At 41.9% G+C, this 20696-nt stretch overlaps 1 protein-coding gene across 1 annotated transcript in view; it reads left to right on the top strand.

Moving 5' to 3' along the window:
* Nucleotides 1-20696, top strand: part of kcnt1b (potassium sodium-activated channel subfamily T member 1b) — a 64207-nt gene that overhangs the window by 32298 nt on the left and 11213 nt on the right. The window contains exons 4-23 of the mRNA XM_040154113.1: nucleotides 1190-1269; nucleotides 2593-2698; nucleotides 3471-3530; nucleotides 3647-3695; nucleotides 3911-3970; nucleotides 5533-5607; nucleotides 5915-5998; nucleotides 7780-7874; nucleotides 9918-10098; nucleotides 10628-10792; nucleotides 11466-11602; nucleotides 12832-12895; nucleotides 13169-13277; nucleotides 13388-13496; nucleotides 16049-16198; nucleotides 16315-16550; nucleotides 17637-17850; nucleotides 18938-19043; nucleotides 19259-19431; nucleotides 20222-20293. Coding sequence (XP_040010047.1) covers nucleotides 1190-1269; nucleotides 2593-2698; nucleotides 3471-3530; nucleotides 3647-3695; nucleotides 3911-3970; nucleotides 5533-5607; nucleotides 5915-5998; nucleotides 7780-7874; nucleotides 9918-10098; nucleotides 10628-10792; nucleotides 11466-11602; nucleotides 12832-12895; nucleotides 13169-13277; nucleotides 13388-13496; nucleotides 16049-16198; nucleotides 16315-16550; nucleotides 17637-17850; nucleotides 18938-19043; nucleotides 19259-19431; nucleotides 20222-20293 — 2325 coding nt within the window. The remainder of the gene's footprint in view (nucleotides 1-1189; nucleotides 1270-2592; nucleotides 2699-3470; nucleotides 3531-3646; nucleotides 3696-3910; nucleotides 3971-5532; nucleotides 5608-5914; nucleotides 5999-7779; nucleotides 7875-9917; nucleotides 10099-10627; nucleotides 10793-11465; nucleotides 11603-12831; nucleotides 12896-13168; nucleotides 13278-13387; nucleotides 13497-16048; nucleotides 16199-16314; nucleotides 16551-17636; nucleotides 17851-18937; nucleotides 19044-19258; nucleotides 19432-20221; nucleotides 20294-20696) is intronic.

Below are 20696 nucleotides of genomic sequence, written 5' to 3' on the forward strand. Positions count from 1 at the left end.
TGGTCAAAACCCAGTTGCTACCGACTGTCAAACTATAAACAATACTTCAGATTATGCTGTTGGGTAAATGTGTGTATAAAATATTAAAATAAAATTGATTAAACCCCACCGGGTGCCCGTTTCTTGCCCAGATTGATCAATTTGGTTTAACGTTTCAGTAGAGCCATTAAAAACCTTCAACCCGGCTTAAACTCAGTATGTCATGTTTTTCTAGTATGCATCACCTAAATTGCACCATTAAGAGAGTGTCAGTGTGTGAAAAAAATAGGCCTATATTTATGTAGGGATCTGCATTATTGAACAAGTACCAGTGCTGCACATTAGGATTCAAGCTCATATGCTTTTGTGGCTGATACTGTTGCATTATGAAGGGGAACTAACCATAATGACTGATGGTAAATGGAGGTTAACAGATTTAGACGGATGAGAGACTTGCAAAGCTTTTCCCAGAGCTAGAAGTTCCATCAAAGCGCATGCTTTGTTGTTCATTTTTACTGGAAACCTTCACATAACATAATTATGGTGGCTGCATAATTAATATCACCAACAGTCTGTTTTTGTCAGAATGCGCCATTACAAGGAGTAGCTGTACAATAACAGGATGCAAACTCAGGCTGGGTGTTAACCTTATAACGTCTTGTGCACTGTCTGAAATGTTTCCTTAGCATCAAGTATCGAACTGTATTGTAGAATTGAATTTCTGTTTTCTTGCTTTTTGACAAGCTTTGGGAACACAGGAAAACTTCATTTTAAAAAAAGGTTCAGTAGAGAAACATGTTTGTTTTTTCGTCTAAGTAAAGTATTGAAGAAAAGTATCAATTTGATGCCAGTACATCAACTCCGGTATTGTATTGGCACCGGTATCCGGATTTCAAATTATACCCAGCCTGAATGCAAACATGAATATGACTCTGCCTGGACCACAACCGTGGTCACACGTGTAACATCTACTGTAAGTGGTGCTGAATTCAACACATCTATATACGTATGTGCAAATACAATCCTTTGTCTTACACCTGCTGTAGTCTTTACCATGTTTGGTCAAGTGTAACTCACTACCTCTCTCCGTAACGTGCGATGAATTTGTGTGTGTATGTGTTGGCTGGGGGCTCTCTGTGTACATTAGAGTGTTTCTGCTACAACCACCTGTATACGTTTACGCTGACATTTTTGTCACTTTTCCCCGCAGGGTGCAGGTGGAGTTCTATGTGAACGAAAACACCTTTAAGGAGAGGCTGAAGCTTTTCTTTATCAAAAACCAAAGGTCAAGTAAGTACAAGTACCGACGAGGAGCATCACGCCATTCTGTCTCTTGCTGCCACTAGATATGCTCAGAGCTAAATGAAGAAGTAAAAGCATCATGTAGGAAATGTCCGCCACTGATGGCGCATATCCAATTTCTCTCAGTTGGGGTTTTCATTATTTCATGAAGTGCCTCATTGTGAATTACTGTATTTCTGGGTGGGCCCACAATGGACAGAGCGTGGCTCATTTGTTGAGAGACAAAGCAGGGCTACAGTATTTTTCCCATTAGGAGATAGGACTGGCAATGTCACAACATCTCAGAACGAGTTATTGGTGCGACCCGGCGGTTTGGTGCGTTGCGTTCGGAAGCCATTCCTTTGCATCTAGTTGTAAAAGTGCACACTATGGGAACTGTGCGTCTGTGATAAAAGATGTCATTAAGATATCCCCGAGACTGACATGGCTCTGCTGTCTTTCCCTCAACTTGTCATTGTCACTAAGCCACCAGAGCCTCTCAGATAAAACAACAGAGTCTAATGAAAATGTCACACACGGCTGCAGGGGTCTGTTGCTCTCTTCCATCGCAACATTGTTTGTGTTTGTCCAGTTTCAAATCATCTTAACATTGAGCCTGGCTTCATCTGAAGAGGTCGCGTCACAGGAGATTAGGCAGCTGCTGAGGCTGATTGGAAATGGGCAATACAGCTAGCACCACCCCCTGGCTAGCAGGCATGTTTGCAGCCAGGTTTCTATTCTGCATATTGGGTGGTGATTCCTCAGAAATGATCCTGCTCAGCTATTTCTGTGCAACCCCCCCCCCAGTCATTTATTTTACTGAGCAGTCCTTCATCATATTACAGGCCCATGAAAGCGCTGGTGTTATTTTGTGTGATTCTTGGAGGTTTTGAAAGTGGTGTGTCAGTGGATATCAGTTGTGACAGGGTGCCAGAGCAGCGTGGAGCTGCATTAGTCATGCCTCAGGGCTTCGACAGATATAGTCACTTAAGGCCTTTCACTAAAGGCATTTTATGTACCGAAAAAACTGGTGTTAAAGCAGTATCAATCCTTTAATCCTAATAATAAGGAGAGATCTGACAGCATCTCTCGTCAGGAGTAGACTTACAGTCACAGAGGTGGTCATACCACTGCAGGGCTTGAACTTGAACTGTCAGCAGACAAGTGTGAAAAAGTGTGAGAAAATGAACATAGTATGTTATGTTTAGAGTTTTGAAGGTGAGTCGGCAAACAAAATGTCAGAGATTTAAACAAACCCAACTTCACGTGATTATCGTGATTTTTTTTTTTTTGAGTCATTTGTCAGATGTTGCTGTTTTTGTTGCTCCAAAGGCCTGAGAATCCGTCTGTTCAACTTCTCACTGAAAATTCTCACCTGTGCCCTCTACATACTGAGAGTCAGCCTCGATGACCCCAAGGACATCAATGGCAACCCATGGTGAGCGTCCCACTCAATAAAAGCTTCCTACTCATCATTTATTTGCAATATCTGATGGATGGTTGCTTGTTTGTTTTTTTGTTTGCAACATCTTTGATGCTAAGTAAAGGAAATGTGACATCTTTTGCCTCAGGGGGAAAAAGAGTTACTGTCCAGAAACTGTTTTTGTAAATGCAGTTCTTTTCTCTGTTGTTGTATCACTTTTATTGCCATTTATGTTTTTCTTCCTCTATGAATTCCAAACCAATCAGATGACTTGCCATATGCTAGAGGATGTTTCCAAGAAAATTGGCGTGTGTTTAAAACAACAAATGTGAAAAAATATCAGAAGAGCAGAGAACATTTATTTATATGGAAATATTTGGGATTTTTACTTTCAGCACTTCCTCAGAGGGGTCATCTAAAGGTTATGCCTAAAACCTAAAACTAAACTCAGCGTTTAAGTCACTGATTAAAATTGTCTGGGCATGAAATTATTTATTGTGCAGCGAAAATATAGTTCTATTCAATTCGTGTGTCTAAAACACATACAGTTTGTGAAAATTAGCATGATTAAGTTGCTCCTTCTGTGGAGTGATTTGGAAGTTGTAGATTGTCTGTCTGTCGCTGTATAGAACTGCCAGGAGCTTTTTAGCAGGTTTGTTCTTTATGGCAGCATACCAACTGATGGAAATGTTTCCCAGTGGGCATGTTTCCACTCACGCACACACATTCATGCACGCTTTCATGCTCTTTCTGTATTTCTCTTGATGCTGTTTTTTTTTTTCCCCAGCAGTGCACTATGTCGGAACAACAGTTGGACAAATGCGTCAGAGTCACCAGAAATCAAGTGGTATGTTTTAAGTCAAATGGCATTTCATTGTAACCCGAAGTGTGTTCAATTTCTATGATGCAATTAATGTGTGGAGATGCAGTGAACAGTGAGGAAAACCTTATGGTTTTTGACAGGGAGTTGATTTTCTGGGTGAACAGACGGGTTTCTGTATGGGCGATACAGGTGAGAATAATAACATGCCAGTGAAAGTGCACATAAATCAAATTCCACTGCATGAACTGAATCTCAATGCAGAATTCAAGCCAAACACACTAGCATCTACTTATTAGACAAAGGAATTGAAGAGCACAGTAGTTGCTCAGTGAAGGTTGAGCAGCAAGAAGAGATGAGTTTGCTGTTGCTCGGCTCATTTATCCCCCTATCCCCCTCTTTTCCAGGTGACAGTGGCCTTTATCAGTTTCTTGGAGACCATGCTTATTACATATCTCAGCTACAAGGTAAGAAATTGGCCCAGAGTGCACAATTTCTCCACTTAATCCATCCTAATGTCTTGCAGCTGTCTGATCGAAGTCCAGCACTGCCTGTTTGTTCTCTCTCAGGGCTGACAGCTTTCAGTGCCCAGTCCAAGTGCTAGTGCCAAGGCACCTATCAGAAGCAGGGGGCCAAGAGTCTCTTGCACTAATTTTAGACTCCGACATCATGCACTCCGCTGCAGAAACAGGTTATGTAAACAGGCTCGTAGAGCTGGAGGGGGAGTTGGTCTTTCACCTTTGTGAATCATCTCAGGGTGCACTTCTGTCCTTTTAGTTCATGTGCATTTAAAGGGTGGGTCATGCACATGGTGAGTGAAGATGTCAACATTATGTATCCTTTGGAAATAACTAAGGTTCACACAATTAGCCAAGGTCAGTCAAAGTGTGAGGTTTCCTCCAATGATAATGACCATGCTCATGAAGATGTTTTTTTTTGCCTCTCCATATTCTAAGTACGTCAGTTACCACCTGGCATTAGAAGGTGTCTCAAGTGACCACTTGTCATCATATCTCACCTCCACGCATATCATTTCCGTTTGCAAAGACCAGATGTGTTGTTGTTGTTGTTTTTAACCCCTACCCGTGCCTAATCTGCTGAAAGCTAAAAGGAGAAGCAGAAGAACTCAAAACAATCTATTCCTTGGCCATGTTCATGGCCAAAATGTTTGACGCGCTCGTATTATATCTCTATGGGCTTTTTGAAATTGTCAGACATCATTGACAAAGCCAGCTTACACGATTTGTACGACTTGTATTTGTTTGTAAATCCACTTTATTGAGCTTTTTAATAGCTCCATCATAGACAGAATCCACAGCTGAACTTCACCCTGTCAACTCTGCTGAACTCTCAATATGCGATTAGTCCTCAGCGATTATTAGGTGCAACCACGCTGTTATTGTATGTATGTACTGTAATATCTGGCCTTTTTAAGATAAAGTCTACATTTTGTCAGTCGCCACAAATTGTGTTTTAAAATAAACAAATGTTGTTTTTTTTCCCGGCTATATTGAATACATAACCCAGCATTAAACCATAATGCAAGCATACTAATGAATTTAATTTACATAACACATATCTAAAAGCAGGCGCAGAGAATGTAGCTTACAGTAGTTTAAAGTTTAGTATGTAAACTTTTACACAGTAGCTTAAGCAGCAGAAACATGCTCCACAAACAGGCACATGCTTTGAAGGCCTTAAGAACCAAATGGGGTCAAAGAGGAGTGTTGTTTCTTGACTCAACATTAATTACCACTCCATTCTAGCTTCGATAACCTAAGATGACTACTAAAGTTGTTTATACCAGAGATACGCTTGGTTGATTTTAATTTTACCCACCCATTAGAGTGTAACTTGGACCTACAACTCACAACTTACAAAACTGTTGTAGTCTTGTCTGTTATTTAGTATCGTTTTCTCGCCACAGCCGACTTCCTCCAGTGGTCATTATTACTGGAATTATACTTCTCTCTAAAAGTCTGCTCTGTCACTGGTTCATTGAACTAATTCCCATCAATTTCTTTTCTAGGGGAACATTTGGGAGCAGATCTTCCAAATATCCTTTATACTGGAGATGATCAATACAGTGCCATTTATAATCACAGTGAGTAATTAACTTGATCAATTGATAAGTCAATCTGTTCCCCAGAAATATATTAGCCCAGGTAGCTTCACTTAGGCCTGAGGACATTTTGTTATTGGATTGTTCTAAACTACAATAATCTAATGTTAATGCTCCGATGCAAGTTATACACTTAATGAAAAATTGCCAATTTTCTTTTTTTTTCTATCTCTGTATTGAGGATAAAGATTTCCTATTGTGTCCCAAGCACTGAATGTTAACTAAGTAGTATTTCAGTGATATTTTTCTCCTCTTCTCTCCTCCTCCTTTCCTTCCTGTCCTCCTCCAGATCTTCTGGACTCCATTGAGAAACATATTCGTCCCTGTATTTCTTAACTGCTGGCTAGCCAAAGGTGCCCTGGAGAATATGATCGTAAGTATTTTCAATGTAGAAATTGTAGATGTATTGCAAAAAAAGAGCTCACACAGAGCTGCACGGGTTTTAGCACTGGGGGCTTTGAAGGAACATTATCCGTAGCCATAGTGGAAGTCTCCTCAGCTCATGACCAACACTGGCTGTAAGAGCTGAGTGGCTTTATACATTTTAGCTGTCTGAACAGAATTCAACTGAGCAGGCGAATTTCTTTCTCATTAGCTGACACCGTCCTCCTCTGTACACATCTAATTTGTGCACTAGCCGATGCCACCTTTTTGAAGCTAGTGTTATTCGCCACATTAGTTTGTCAGACATGGTTAGCATTAACGGTTGCTTAACTGGTTACTGTGATAAATTAGCCTGCCGGCTAATTAATGGGCTATCAAAGCTAACATCAACCATTTGTTCAGGTTAACTGAGGTGACTGCTGTTTGGAGAAAAGATAAGCAAGGGTAGGCATAGAGATATGTTTTTTTACAGTTGCCTAAAAAATGAAATGAGACCAACTCCAGGATACTTACTTACTTTTAGTTTAAGACTGAACAGATCCACATCCATATTACATCAGTCTTTTTCAGTTATATACATAGTATCTTGTCTGGATGGTTACATAGATAACTAAAAAATGCGCTAAGCAGAGCGCAGACCTCCGCCAAGGCCAATGTCAAACAACATACACCAGACTTCAGAGAAAACAATTCAAAATTATAGTAAATGATCCAGATCTGCCCCAAAATTTAATGGCCCATGCACCGCACCTCTACCAAGTTTGGTGCAAATCAGTTCTGTACTTTTTGTGTAATCCTGCTGAAATTCAAAAAACAACTAACAAACAAACCAACAGACACGGATGAATACATAACCTCCTTGGAGGAGGCAACAAAATATTACTCAAACTTATTCAGCTGATCTTCATTATCCCACTGACTGCAGTTGCTGGGAGTTGGTGATGCAACTGCAAAGTGTGTAAATGCTTAATAAACTGGAGACGTATTCTGAGGTAATGATGAATTACATTCATTGGAGGACCACAACACAGTTTAAACGAAAGTAGAATCAGCGTCGAGGCAAGCCAAAACAAAAGGAGGCAGGCACAGGCAAGACAAAGCAGGACAAAACACTGCAATGCATCATAGTAACACAGAAAGGGTAAAAATGTCTGGTGCGCTGAATTCCATTGTTGTAGTATCAGTATTGTCCAGGATTTACCATAGGTGAAAAGTCACCGCGTACATGGAATTCAATGCAATTAGATGATATCCAACTGGGGGTAGTGTGTGCGCTCACTGTGATTCAGATGAGACCATGACAGGATAACAGCCTCGTGCCAAGGCGGTAGTTGGGCAGATGGTAGAATCTGTGGCCAAGCAGGCCAGCACATGGAGAGAAGGCAGTGGCAGTTTGGAGAGGCGGTGAAGGGAGATGGTGGCAGGCAGAACACGCTAACAGGGTGCAACTGGAAATGAGTCGTGAGATGCTACATCTCAAGATGGACAGCATGCTAATGTAGGAGAAAGCACATCATGGACGAAGTACAAAAATGTACTACTAAAGAGAAGATAACAGTGGAATTGTATTCAGACCATCCTTGTTACATCTTAACACAGAAAGAATTTATACAGGTCAAGTCAATGTTAATAAATATGAGGACAGTAGCTGACTTTTTTTCTAGTTTTTGTTCCACAAATGATGCAGTTTTTATTGAGAAGTTAAAGATGGGTAATACAGAATGGGACATGTATTTCAGTTCCCAATCACTGGTCTCTTCCTCTGTCCAGAATGATTTCCATCGTGCCATCCAAAGGACCCACTCTGCCATGTTCAACCAGGTGTTCATCCTCATCTGCACCTTACTCTGTCTGGTTTTCACTGGGTGAGTGAACGTCTTTCTTGCCATTGTCACAGAAATGCAACTCTAACCATAGAGGCTTTCGTGGTTATTCACATTCTGTTTACTGGCCCAGAACATTTTACCACATGACCCAGAAAACATAATTTCTAGCACAGTCGGTAGCAGATTAAGTCATGAAACTATACCTGTTGTAAAAGTAGAGACTGATATTTGACATGTGAAAGCAAGACATAGTGTGTTCTTGTTTCAGTGTTGGAGTCAGATGTGCACAGTTGGTATGGGACAGTAAAATAAGACTCAAAGACACGTTGAAAAAACATGTAAAACCTAGGAGTCAGTTAATATTATGAAGCCGGTTAGCTACTGTTACTGGCGAAAGCAAATGGTAAGTATAAAATTTGACGGAAAATGTAAATAATTGTAAATACAAATAATACTTTGGCCTTCGTTATCTTGAAGTTTGAAGTACTTTGTGACCAAAAATAATGATGAGCAGCAAGGACTTGTTGGATATCAGGTCACATCCTCTAAAATGCGGGCAATAAGTGAGAAACTAACAACAAAACACAGCAGAAAAAAGTGTTAAATTAAGGGGAAAACGTGAAGGTTTTTTGTGTAAATGGCCATGCTTATTGACCCGTCCCTCTTCATTTATGTCTCATTGATTTCCACTCTTACCTACACCAGTTTATTTTAATGAAAGCTGTCACTTCTTAGAACTTAGCTCTTTGGCTACCGTCATGAGCCTTGGCCACCACCCAGCACCTACCTCCTCCACTCCACTGTGTCCGGTTAGACGACCCCCCCCTCGCCTCAGGGTTTCATTAAATCTTCAACTTATCAATGGAGAAACTCAAATGAATAAGCACAAGCAGTGAGGTGGAACCAACGGAGCAATCAGTGGTGTCACCTCAAATGACAAACTGAGGAGAAGCCTTAGCTGTATTGACCTTGATGCCCTTTGATCCTGGGCAAATTGAATTCTGATAACCACTCCACCAGGGTAAATCACAATACTGAAGCAGATTCCCTCATTACAATATCTCCACACTTGTTACCTCTAGGCTAGGTTATTGTAATTCCTTATTATCAGGCTGTCCCAACAAATCGTTAAATACTCTCCAGCTGATCCAGAATGCTGCAGCGCGAGTACTGACAGGAACTAGGAGGAGAGATCACATTTCTCCTGTGTTAGCTTCTCTGCATGGGCTCCCTGTAAAATCTAGAATAGAATTTAAAATCCTCCTCCATCATATCTGAAAGAGCTCATAATACCCTATTACCCCACTGGAACACTGTGCTCCCAGAACTCAGGCTTGTGGTTCCTAGAGTCTCCAAAGGTAGAATGGGAGGCAGAGCCTTCAGTTGTCAGGCTCCTCTACTGTGGAACCATCTTCCAGTTTGGGTCCAGGAGGCAGACACCCTCTCTCTCCTCTCTCTTCCTGTTGTTTTCTGCCGGTATTTCTGCCCCTGGTGCTGCAGAGTCTGGATCTCTGACTGCAAACCACCTACTGCCCCCACTCAGCACCCTATGCTTCAATTATTATTATTATTATCATCTATTATTATTAATTATAATAATATCTATAATTATTATTTAGTTTTATTTGTACTATTATTCACCCTATGATTATAATTACTAGTTTTATTATTAGTCTCATTATTGTTACACATCTTTATGTTATACGTCTACTGTGCCATGCCCCCCTCCCCACCTTGCTTTTCTCTCTCTCTCTCCCTCTCTCTCTCTCTCTCAACCCAGCCGGTCAGGCCAGACGGCCGCCCACCATGAGCCGGGTTCTGCTCAAGGTTTCTACCTGTTAAAAGGGAGTATTTCCTTGCCGCAGTAGCCAAGTGCTTGCTCATGGTGGGAGCTGTTGGGTCTCTCTAGATGTAACTATAAAGACCTGATTTGTATGAAAAGTACCCTGAGATAACCTCTGTTATGATTTGGCGCTATATAAATAAAATTGAATTGAATTGAATTCACGAGTTCTTTTTGAATTATCTTTACCCGTAGGAGACATGTCCGATGTCACTGTATAATTCCTAATTTTTCTGCAGAGCGTGTGGGATCCAGCACCTAGAGAGAGCTGGGAAGAACCTGTCCTTGTTTGACTCCTTCTATTTCTGCATCGTCACTTTCTCCACTGTGGGCTATGGGGACGTCACGCCACAGATCTGGCCCTCCCAGCTGCTGGTGGTCATTCTCATCTGTGTTGCCCTGGTGGTCCTCCCACTGCAGGTAATGACTGTAGCATCAACTAACATAGTGTTTTTTACCGAAAGTGCAATGGTTCTGTCTTATCATCAGTAGTAATTTGATCTTCTGCATCTAGTGATGGCCCCTAACGGGGTTATCATCAAATATTAATTGACATTTGTAGCTCTTACACCCCGACAGCAAATAAAAATCCAATTATGTGATTACTTCTCTGGCATTTTTGGCTGCAGAGGAAGTCTGCAAATCTCACTAAAAGTCTTGCTGGCTCACACTTCGCACAAAATCCACCTGTTCAGTGTGTTTATTTATTTTTAAAGATCACAAACTTGTCGTTCGCTTCAGATGTTCTGAAATGTTTAATTTCCCCGCGGAGCCAATTGGGTGAGAGATAGAAATGAAACCCTGCTGCTGGAAAAACTACTGCATCATCAGTTTTCACTCCAGTACTTTCACCATCTGTGTCCAGACAGCAAATCTGTCTCGCTTTCACTATTTATTCAGTTCTCGCAGCTTTTGACATCACATTAATGTTGTTGTCATTTTTTGGCAGTTTGAAGAACTAGCATACCTCTGGATGGAGAGCCAGAAGTTAGGGGGGAACTACAGCCGCCACCGGGCGCAGACAGAGAAGCATGTGGTGTTGTGTGTCAGCTCGCTGAAGATCGACCTGCTGATGGATTTCCTCAACGAGTTCTACGCTCACCCTAGACTACAGGTAGAGTGGAAAAGACCAAATGGCCATATTTCGCCAGCAGCCTAGGTGTAACTGTCGTCAGGACATCCCACTTTTCTGCTGCTCGTTTTAACCGTCAGCAAAGGAATGGTTGTTTGACGAGCTGCATGACAAAGACTAAAGATTTGTGTTTCGATGTACTAATTTGGCTACTGTTTGATATAATGTTTTTTCTGCCATATTCCTGGGGGATAAATACAGAGAGAATTTTTTTCAATATTACTTTGTCATTCCAGGTTACTCAAAAGTAACATTTTAGCTAATTATGAACATAGCTTAAAACACCACAGGAGTAACAGACTTTATCTGCATATAATATATGCAACTAAATGTGGTATAATTACAAGTAATTGCAGAATGATTCAAAGGCCCTAAAGCAAATTTTCTCATTCCGCTTATTGTGTCAAGGGATGCGCTCTACACGTGGGCACAGTTTCCTGCCAAAGTTGGAACTGTTTTGGGAATTTCCCATGAGAGATTTGTCTGAGCTGTTTTGTCTGATCTCTCCTCACTGGTCTCTGCCAAATTGTAACTTGGGGAGTTTCTTATTCAGTCAGGAATATTTTTTTTATACAGAAAAACTTCTTCAAAAAGATTTTTAAAAAAGTTTTTCAGGAGATTTTAATAAAGGCACTCATGTCTGTCTGCCGTGCAGGACTATTACGTGGTGATTCTGTGTCCGACAGAGGTAGACATTCAGGTTCGCCGTATCCTCCAGATCCCTCTGTGGTCTCAAAGGGTCATCTACCTGCAAGGATCTGCCCTCAAAGACCAGGACCTGATGAGGGCCAAGTGAGTGAAAGCATGGCATGGATTCTGACATGTAGGCAAAACACAAACGCATAAAAAACAGACTAAAACATGCACGTAGTTGCGTCCCAGTTGTGTTTTTAGCAGATGTGAGTGCCTGACAGTGCATCCTTGATTTTTTTCCCAGTTTCAGGCCTCTGAATTGTTGCCGACATCTGATTAAGTCAGTATGATTATCTGCCCATAGCTGATGGACATATAAACAGGTCTTATTGCCAAGTTCATAGGTCAGTGAACATTCATGTTATGTTCTTGAAAGGTTTGGCTGTAAAACTAGCACGTTATCTTTGTTTCATACAATTTAAGTTCTGTATAAGAATCTCTGTATAGGAAAGGATATTTGAAATGGAAATATAAAGTGCAAGCCCAGCAATGGAAATGCAAAGCAACTGAAGTGAGGTTAGAGTGCGAGGTACTTTCAAGTCCATTTACCTGCCCTCTGCCTGCACATCGGTGCAGTGGGATTTCACTCTGCATTTATCATCTAAATAAAAACTGTTAAGGATCACATTGGAATATGGTTTGACCTGTCAAAATTGCCCCTGTTGATGCAAAATGTAGCAGCACCGGCATCAACAGTGTGCCGTTTACGGTTTTATGGTTGCTTCATCTTACAGCTTGCTCGCAGATGTTGCTTTGCAGCTTTATACTGTTTGTCGCGTTGCGATGTGATACGAGTGAAATGGGGTCTAACCGCTTCTCGCTAGCACATGACAGTGTAAAATCAAAGTCATAAATTTGTCCAGCGGCCCCCCTCCCCCCTTCTCCGAGAGCCCCTCTTCAATGTGCAAAGTTGTGCAGGGGATAAGATGCCGTGGCAATTTCACGCACTGATATGTAATAGATAAAATCAACCAGCCAGGTAAGACTCATAGGCACATCAGCCCTTGCTTTGCTGAAAGGTTTTCTTGTCATCATTTCGTATCGTACTTCTCATTAAGTTCCCTGAACATAAGAGTTTTCTGTCACAGATGAATGATCTCTGCCCTTCATGATAGCCAGCACTGCAGCAGATTGTTTTCCTGCAAGAAGGGGTCTGTTAGCCTTTTCAGCCATTGTCATGGGATCTTAGCACTCATCAATGCCCGGCTTTTCTTTAAAGCATAGATTTTTCTTGAATCATTTTTCTGTTTGGTTGAATGTCCTCTTCACAGTCACCACCCCGTGACCCTGCCCGTTTTTTTTGTTTGTGTCTCGCTGTTGATCCTCAGGATGGATGACGCTGAGGCCTGCTTCATCCTGAGCAGCAGGAACGAAGTTGACCGAACTGCTGCTGTGAGTCACATCGACGGGAATTTGTCCAAGCTGTCGTTAGCTCTGTTTCAATTCCAATACCCGTGATGAGTGATTTTAATAGTGCAATTTCTCTTAACGCTTTTTAAAATTAACCGAGAGATTGAGATGGACCGAGATACTCAGATGATGTGATTCTCTAAGTATTGAGAGTACAATAGGTCTCTGAGGCAAACTTCAAGGTCCATAAAAATCAAATTACATTTACAAATGAGTCACTGGATAAGTAATATAGAACTATTTCTTGTCCCGCAGGATCACCAAACTATTTTGAGGGCCTGGGCCGCGAAGGACTTTGCTCCGAACTGTCCTCTCTACGTCCAAATTCTCAAACCGGAAAATAAATTTCATGTTAAGTTTGCTGGTAAGTGCAGGAAGGCCACATACCTACTGAAACACCGTCATTTTGTCCATATGCCAGATTGAGATACTTCTAAATCTAACCTATTATTGTAATTTCTCCGTTTCAATCAGATCACGTAGTATGCGAGGAGGAGTTCAAGTATGCCATGCTGGCGCTCAACTGCGTGTGTCCGGCCACATCCACCTTAGTCACTCTCTTGGTTCACACCTCCAGAGGACAGTGAGTACACACCAGTGTTTTACACTTATTTCAGATATTTATATTAGCATTTATTTACAATGAAATGCACTGTCCACTGTCAGTACGTACTTTTATTTCCTTGTGAGTTGTTATGGTCCTGCACTATTCTCACCAAATTATATTCTGACGTGGCCGAAAGTGTCGGTACCCTTATACCTTACTGAAACATTGCCCCATTCTTCTTGAAACACGTTGAAATTAAAATCTCTTTCGTCACGCATACTTGCATGCCTTTGGTTTGCCACTGAATAAAACAAAGAAGCTGTGAAATGAGCTGGATTCTTGCTCTTTCTTACGAAGCTCTTCTAAAATGGCCTGAAATAAAATGATTAATACCCCTTAGAAGCGGTGATAAGTGTTGGATGTTGATAAATTGATGTTCCTGTGACCACAGTTGGTAATATTGTCAAGAAGTTTAAGGTCATTGGACCATAGCCCAACCTCCCTGGACGTGGCCACAGGAGGAAAATTGACCACCGATTGCACAGAAAGATAGTTCGAATGGTGGAAACAGAACCAAGGAAAACTTCAAAACCAATACAAGTTGACCTCCAAGATTAGGGTACAGCGGTGTCCATTTGCTCTCTGAACGAAAGTGGTCTCCATGGGAGATGACCCTGGAAGACCCCACTTTTGAAAGTGAGACATGAAGGAAGCCCAACTAGAGTTTGCTAGACTGCGTGTTTACAAGCCACAGTGCTTCTGGGAGAATGTCGTTTTGACAGATGAAACAAAATGATAGCTTTTTGCTCTCACAGCAGCTTTATGTTCCCAGGAGATGAAATAAAAGCCGTCAAAGAGAAGAACACCATCCCCACTGTGAAACACGGAGGAGGCTCAGTAATTTTATGGGTTTGATTCGCTGTGTCTGGCAGAGGGTGCCTTAAATCTGCGCAGGGCACAGTGAAATGAGATTATCGAGGCATTCTGGAGTGAAACATACTGCCCACTGTCAGAGAGCTCCGTCTCAGCCGCAGGTCACGGCTCCTCCAAAAATGTTAATAACCCTAAACATATCGGCCTTTTTAAAAGCAGCTAAAAATGGATGAGAAGAAAACATTGGACCATTCTGAAGTGGCCTGCGATGAGACCGGATGTTAATCCCACCGAGCGTCTACGGAAAGGGCTGAAACTCGCAGTTGGGAGAAGGCAGCCCATCAAACCTGAGAGAACTGGAGCAGTTGGTTCAAGCGGGCCAAACTACCAGTTCAGTAGTGCAGAAGTCTCATTAAGAGCTACAAAGAGTGATTGATCGCTGGAAACCGGTTGCCTAGCTCTGTCCAGAGGTTACGGAATCCACCACAGAGCAGATTTTTGAACACATTAGAAAAAACAAGATATAACGTGTTGATGAGCTTTAAGAGGTGCTGGTAGGTGGATTTTTGTGACCTTTGGACAGAGCCAGGCTACTGCTCCTTTAAGGTTTTTCAGGGTGCTAGTGATTGAGCCTGCAAATGTAACTGGAAGAGAAGGAACTCTGACAATATATCAACAATGTTAGCAATTAATTTGGTTATTATGTATTCACGAAGATGTCATGCTTGCCCTGACGTGTTTTTAAACAGCAGCGAGAGAGCTGAACGTTTTTCACTGGATCTCACTTTGACATTTCTTATCCAAAGCTGATCTTATACTTTGGCTCTGCCTGTTGAGCTTTCATTAAGTAAACTTTCAATCCACACTTTCAGTTCCTAGCTCTGAGTTTTTTTTAATTTATTTATTTATTTATTTTTAAATATCATTTTGTGCCATTATTCGTGTGGACAGGTTCAATCAGACTTGATTAATAACATTAGAGAAAAATGGCGGATATTCCTGCAGCAGAGTTCTCACAGTTCTAAAGGCTGTACCTTGCTTATAGTCCCCACAGGGCTGACTACTGCACCGTCACCCATGCAGAAACTCGTCACTGTCAAGCCAGCAAACCTTAACACTGTTCCTTGTTGGGCTCAAAATCCGGCTGTGTGTTTTCCACATTCTCTGCAAGCCGACCACTGTATCTTCAGTGCTATCCACAGAGGGGAGGCACAGCACATCAATTTGAAGTCGCATAATGGGAACTTGTAGTGGCTTGGGGCTGTGAAGGTGACAGGAAAATGGCAGGTGTTAAATTAAGCATCATCAAATTGATTAAGTTATGCAGTACATGAACTGCCTGAGTAAAAAGAACTCACAGCCTTCTCTCTTTAGTTCATTATCGTGACTAGAATGTAGGAGGCTGGGGAATACAGGGTCGGGGAAAGGTTATGAAAGGTCAGATAGATTTATAAGCTCATGGGGAAATGAGAGCTATTGAGTTGCAAATAAAGTCACTTTTGATTTAAAGGGGCTCTCCCTTGACTTGAAATGATTATTGAGCCATAGGGGAATAAAAACTGAGAAATGGATGACAACATAGTTATACGCTGACATCTAATTCAAGCACAAACCCTTTTTTTTTTTTCCTTTATAATTATGCTGCTGTTTGCCAGCACTCCCCGGCGGAAGTCTGATTCCTTCGAGCAGTAAATATTCTAACAATACTTTTCCAGGGAGGGGCAGCTGTCACCGGAGCAGTGGCAGAAGATGTATGGACGCTGTTCGGGAAACGAGGTCTACCATATCCGCTTGTGTGACAGCAAGTTTTTTGGGGAGTACGATGGAAAAAGCTTCACCTACGCTTCCTTCCATGCCCATAAGAAGTTAGTCCAACTTTCGGCAGCTCAGTCTGGGCACGCTATAATAAGATGTTATCTCATTACAGTGGTTGTTGCTGTCTTTTGGAGCAAAAACGTTGCGTACCCCCTCTACCTCGCAGGTACGGCGTGTGTTTGATCGGGGTGAAGCGGGAGGAGAACAAGAGCATCCTCCTGAACCCCGGCCCCCGCCACATCATGGCTGCCACTGACACCTGCTACTATATCAACATCACCAAGGAGGAGAACTCGGCCTTCATCTTCAAACAAGAGGAGAAGCACAGCAGAGGTCTGCCCGTCACGGGCCTCTACGACGCCTCCTCCAGGCTGCCTGTGCACAGCATCATCGCCAGCATGGGTGAGAGTGAGAGCCAGAGGGGGGGGGATATGTTGAGTAGTAGAGAAGGTATTAAAGAGAGAAAGAAAAAGAGTGGGACATAGAAGGAAATGTTTGTAGTTGCACAAGTAAAGATTCAGGTCGCAGACGGAGGCATACATTTGATTGGCTGAAAGGGTTTCCTTGTAAGACGAGAAAATGGATGCTTTGTTGTCGATGTTTATTCACTCGCAAATTGCACTCACACAGAACATTTCTGAATGGCGGCTGCCCTGGTGACGCTGTATGCTTTGCCTGATTGTTACGCATGAAGTTTTTCTTACAAGCTTCTTTACTTTGTCGGCTGACATTATTGTGTTGTGCTTTTTCTTTGACCTGTGAAAGTTGATCAGGCCACGTCTTATGGTAAGTTTGTGCATGGTGCATCACATTTTACACTTTTTCTTACTTCTGCAATGTTCACAATTTATAGGATGTTATACACTACACAGGACACTGATATTTCATTATTGTTTAACTAACACGCATCTTAATTTTGTGATTTTATTTAATTTAATTTAATTTTTTTTTTTGGTAAATGAAAAATCAAATTTTTATGTGTTGTATATTAACATCATGTATCTGATAATATCTTATAAATGTATTGTTTAAATATTATGTATCTGATATACATGATATTGCACATATATCATACATCATATCACAAACTGCTGATACGATGTAAGTTAGGGGCACTTTTATTGACAGACGATGTCAATACTGCATGACATTTGTGGAGCCTCAAGAGTACAATTATGTGGTTCAGAAAGCAATACATTTTCTCCTCAAGGTCAAGCAGCTGAGCTCACGAAGGTGATAGGAATGTGCGTTGCTAAGACGCCGAAGAGCTAAACATGGACTGTAATATGTCCCAGGTGAAAAAGCAGTCTCCGGCGCGAGAACGCTGAGATGATATGGTCATGGGTTGATCATGGCATTTATGTGCAAACATTCACTGCTGACTTAACAACACATGACCGTAAAAGTGCTGCGCATGCTTTTTTTTTAAACAGCGACATAGTTTCACGCTCAGTGGTATAGATACAATAATGTCGTGTTGATTTTCAGGCACCGTGGCCATAGATCTCCAGAACCCCGACCCCCCCGAGGAAGGGAGCAAACTGACCTTGCCGACGGAGAACGGCGCTGGAAGCCGCAGGCCAAGCATCGCACCCGTCCTGGAGATCGCCGACTCCTCCGCCATTCTGCCCTGCGACCTCCTCAGCGACCAATCGGAGGATGAGACCAACCAGTCGGATGAGGAGGGCTCTGTAGGGTCAGAGTAAGTGACGTGGCTGTGGTTAAAACGTAAGACAGAGGGGATTTAGACCTTACTGACCCAGAGAGATTTGGTGGTTTTGTAGTGTACAGTATGTCTTGTCATGCGGCCGTAAAAAGCTGAAATGTCCTCATAGTGCAAGTGTCCTGTATTCTACACGTGATTGATCTCAGCTGCCCACTTCTTATGGCCTCAGTGGTTGTAGGACGGGAGATGGATGGGTTCGTTATAAGCGTGTAATCTGTGTGTCATGATCCCTTAAGGTGCTGAAGTGGCAGTTATAAATGTGTATGTCGTGACAGGGTTAAGTCAGCACTTTTCCTCTTGAGTGAGGCTGACATTGTGCGCCCTTACACGAATCCTCACCGCTCTACTCCCATCAGTCAGTTGGCCAGTCAGATCGTCGCCATGATAGCTCAGCACGTCAGGGGGACTCAGTTTATCTCAGCAGTGTGTTTTTTTTTCTCTTTTCTCTCTCTCTATGAGGTTTTATCAGACTGATTTAGCTCAGGGTATATTGGGTGCTTGTACCTCACAGTCTGCACCACCGCCCATGCAGGTCCAATCGAACAACAACTGTTAGACCCAGACATCAGTGGGCTCATAAAGTTGGACATTACACAAGTCCTCCTAACGTCTGAGCCTCTATTTGCTGCAACCCACGGCGCTCTAGTAGTTTTTTCTTTCAGAGTTTTCAGAAGCGGTGATTGGAAAGTGACTAAAACTCAAGGTCCCACAGTGCCATCGTGTGGTGATCAGGTTGTAGACGCATCTGTGAACGAAAGTCAGGCTGTCTTTCATTGGCAAAGTAGAGGACGCTGTGAAACTGCTCAGGGTAATTGCAGCTGACACACTACAAATTAGGGGACACGCAGCCAAATTTACACACAAAATAAGACACAATTAAAACTAAACAGACTACAGAAACATTGTAATTGTTGATGAAGTCAGCGTTGAACAGGAATGAGTCCTTCAGGACTATAATGATGAAAATAATGAAGAGGGATTCAGGGAGTCTTTGTGAGGTGGAAACAACAGAGGCATTTCTTGTTCTTGTTGTTTTTTTTTGTTTCTTTTGTTTTCCCATCAGTTTTGTGAAGGGCTACCCTCCCAACTCGCCCTACATCGGCAGCTCTCCAACTCTGTGCCACCTCCTACCACAGAAAGCTCCGTTCTGCTGCCTTCGCCTCGACAAGGTGAATTCACTCGCAAGAAAAGACAGAAACGGCACAAAACTAAACCACAAAAACCACTGTAAAAGATTTGACAGACACTAATCTTTTTTTAAAACCTTTTTGGTTTTTTTTTAACCAATATTAAAATTAAAGGAACTGTTATGTTATATAATGTGTCTGCTAAGAGCTCAGTACGACTGACTAGACTTCCAGTTGAATTGTCTGTCCTCATCCAGGGCTGCACACACAACAGCTTTGAGGATGCCAAGGCCTATGGCTTCAAGAATAAGCTGATTATAGTGTCTGCAGAGACTGCGGGGAACGGTCTCTACAACTTCATCGTCCCCCTGCGTGCCTACTATCGGCCCAGGAAGGAGCTCAACCCCATAGTGCTGCTGCTGGACTACCCGTAAGACTCCTCAACCTCCCTTCCAACGCAGCGTGTTTGTGTTTGTTCTTACTCCTACGGTGACGTACCTTAAAGCATTGAATTTGACAATCCCATCAAAACCTCAGGCCTTTTATGTAGAGGCTTCTAACACATGTGCTAGAGTTTGCATTTACAGCTTGAAGAACATATGGGTTAACCTTGAGATACAGGAATAAAAATGTTTATTTATGAAAAGCAGTTCCCCATGCAAAAAAGGGGTCTATTAAAAAATGCTCTAGTGATATGTTAAAACAATTGCTTTCAGTAGAAAATTGGAACTATAGCTTAATAGCTTAGCTTTGCTTTTAAGATAAAGAAAAAATCAGTTTTGCATTCTTCATAAACAAAAGTTCTCTCTGCATATGAAAGCCTATTTGTGCATTAGGGCGTGTGTACATTTGCGTGTGTGTGGGTGTATGTGTGGGTGTATGTGTGGGTGTATGCGTGGGTGTGAGTGTTTTTTGCAGTGATCCTTACCTTTCTGTCGCTCACCGTGGGTTTCGTTAAGTTCGGCCAGATCGCTGCGGTTGCTGAAACAGACAGACTACACAGACAGAGAGCCAAGAAATTTCCATAGCAGCCAGTTAAATCCTCCCATTGCACTGAAGAATTGTGGTCTAAATGATTATGGTTTGAACAAATCCTGCTGCCCTCATCAACGAACAAATTTCAGGAAATGACTCGGAACAATATCCTAATCTTTCACTGGGGTTTTACAAAGATCATTAGTGTTGGATGCTCATTCATGATGTTTCCTGTCTTCCTGCAGGCCAGACAACCACTTCTTAGAGGCCATTTGCTGCTTTCCAATGGTTTACTTTATGGCTGGCACTATCGATAAGTATGTGTTTGGATTATCAAAACCTGCTCATTTGATTTAAAGTAATTAATTGAATCATTTCTCTTAAATAACTCACGTATTTGGGGTGAAAGGGTGAAAAAGAGAGGCCTGATTTGTTAAGTTCTGCAGTTTTCGGTGGGCAAATTAGATATCGAACTCATTTGTATGTACATTAACTTTTTAAGTGTAGAAATGACTCTTCATTATTTGTATCTGGATATATGGAAAAACATTTTTTACAGTTTTACGCTAAACCAACTGATGCCATTTGGTCATTTCAGTCAGGCAGCATTAGCCTGATGTTTTTTGTAATCTGAAGCTTATTGTGCCTTTTATTTTTTTATGTAATTGAAAATATTTCCAGCTAACATCATTATCACACAGCATTTTGATCAAGTATCAG

Source organism: Xiphias gladius, chromosome 19, assembly GCF_016859285.1.
Source record: "Xiphias gladius isolate SHS-SW01 ecotype Sanya breed wild chromosome 19, ASM1685928v1, whole genome shotgun sequence".
Classification (NCBI taxonomy): domain Eukaryota; kingdom Metazoa; phylum Chordata; class Actinopteri; order Istiophoriformes; family Xiphiidae; genus Xiphias; species Xiphias gladius.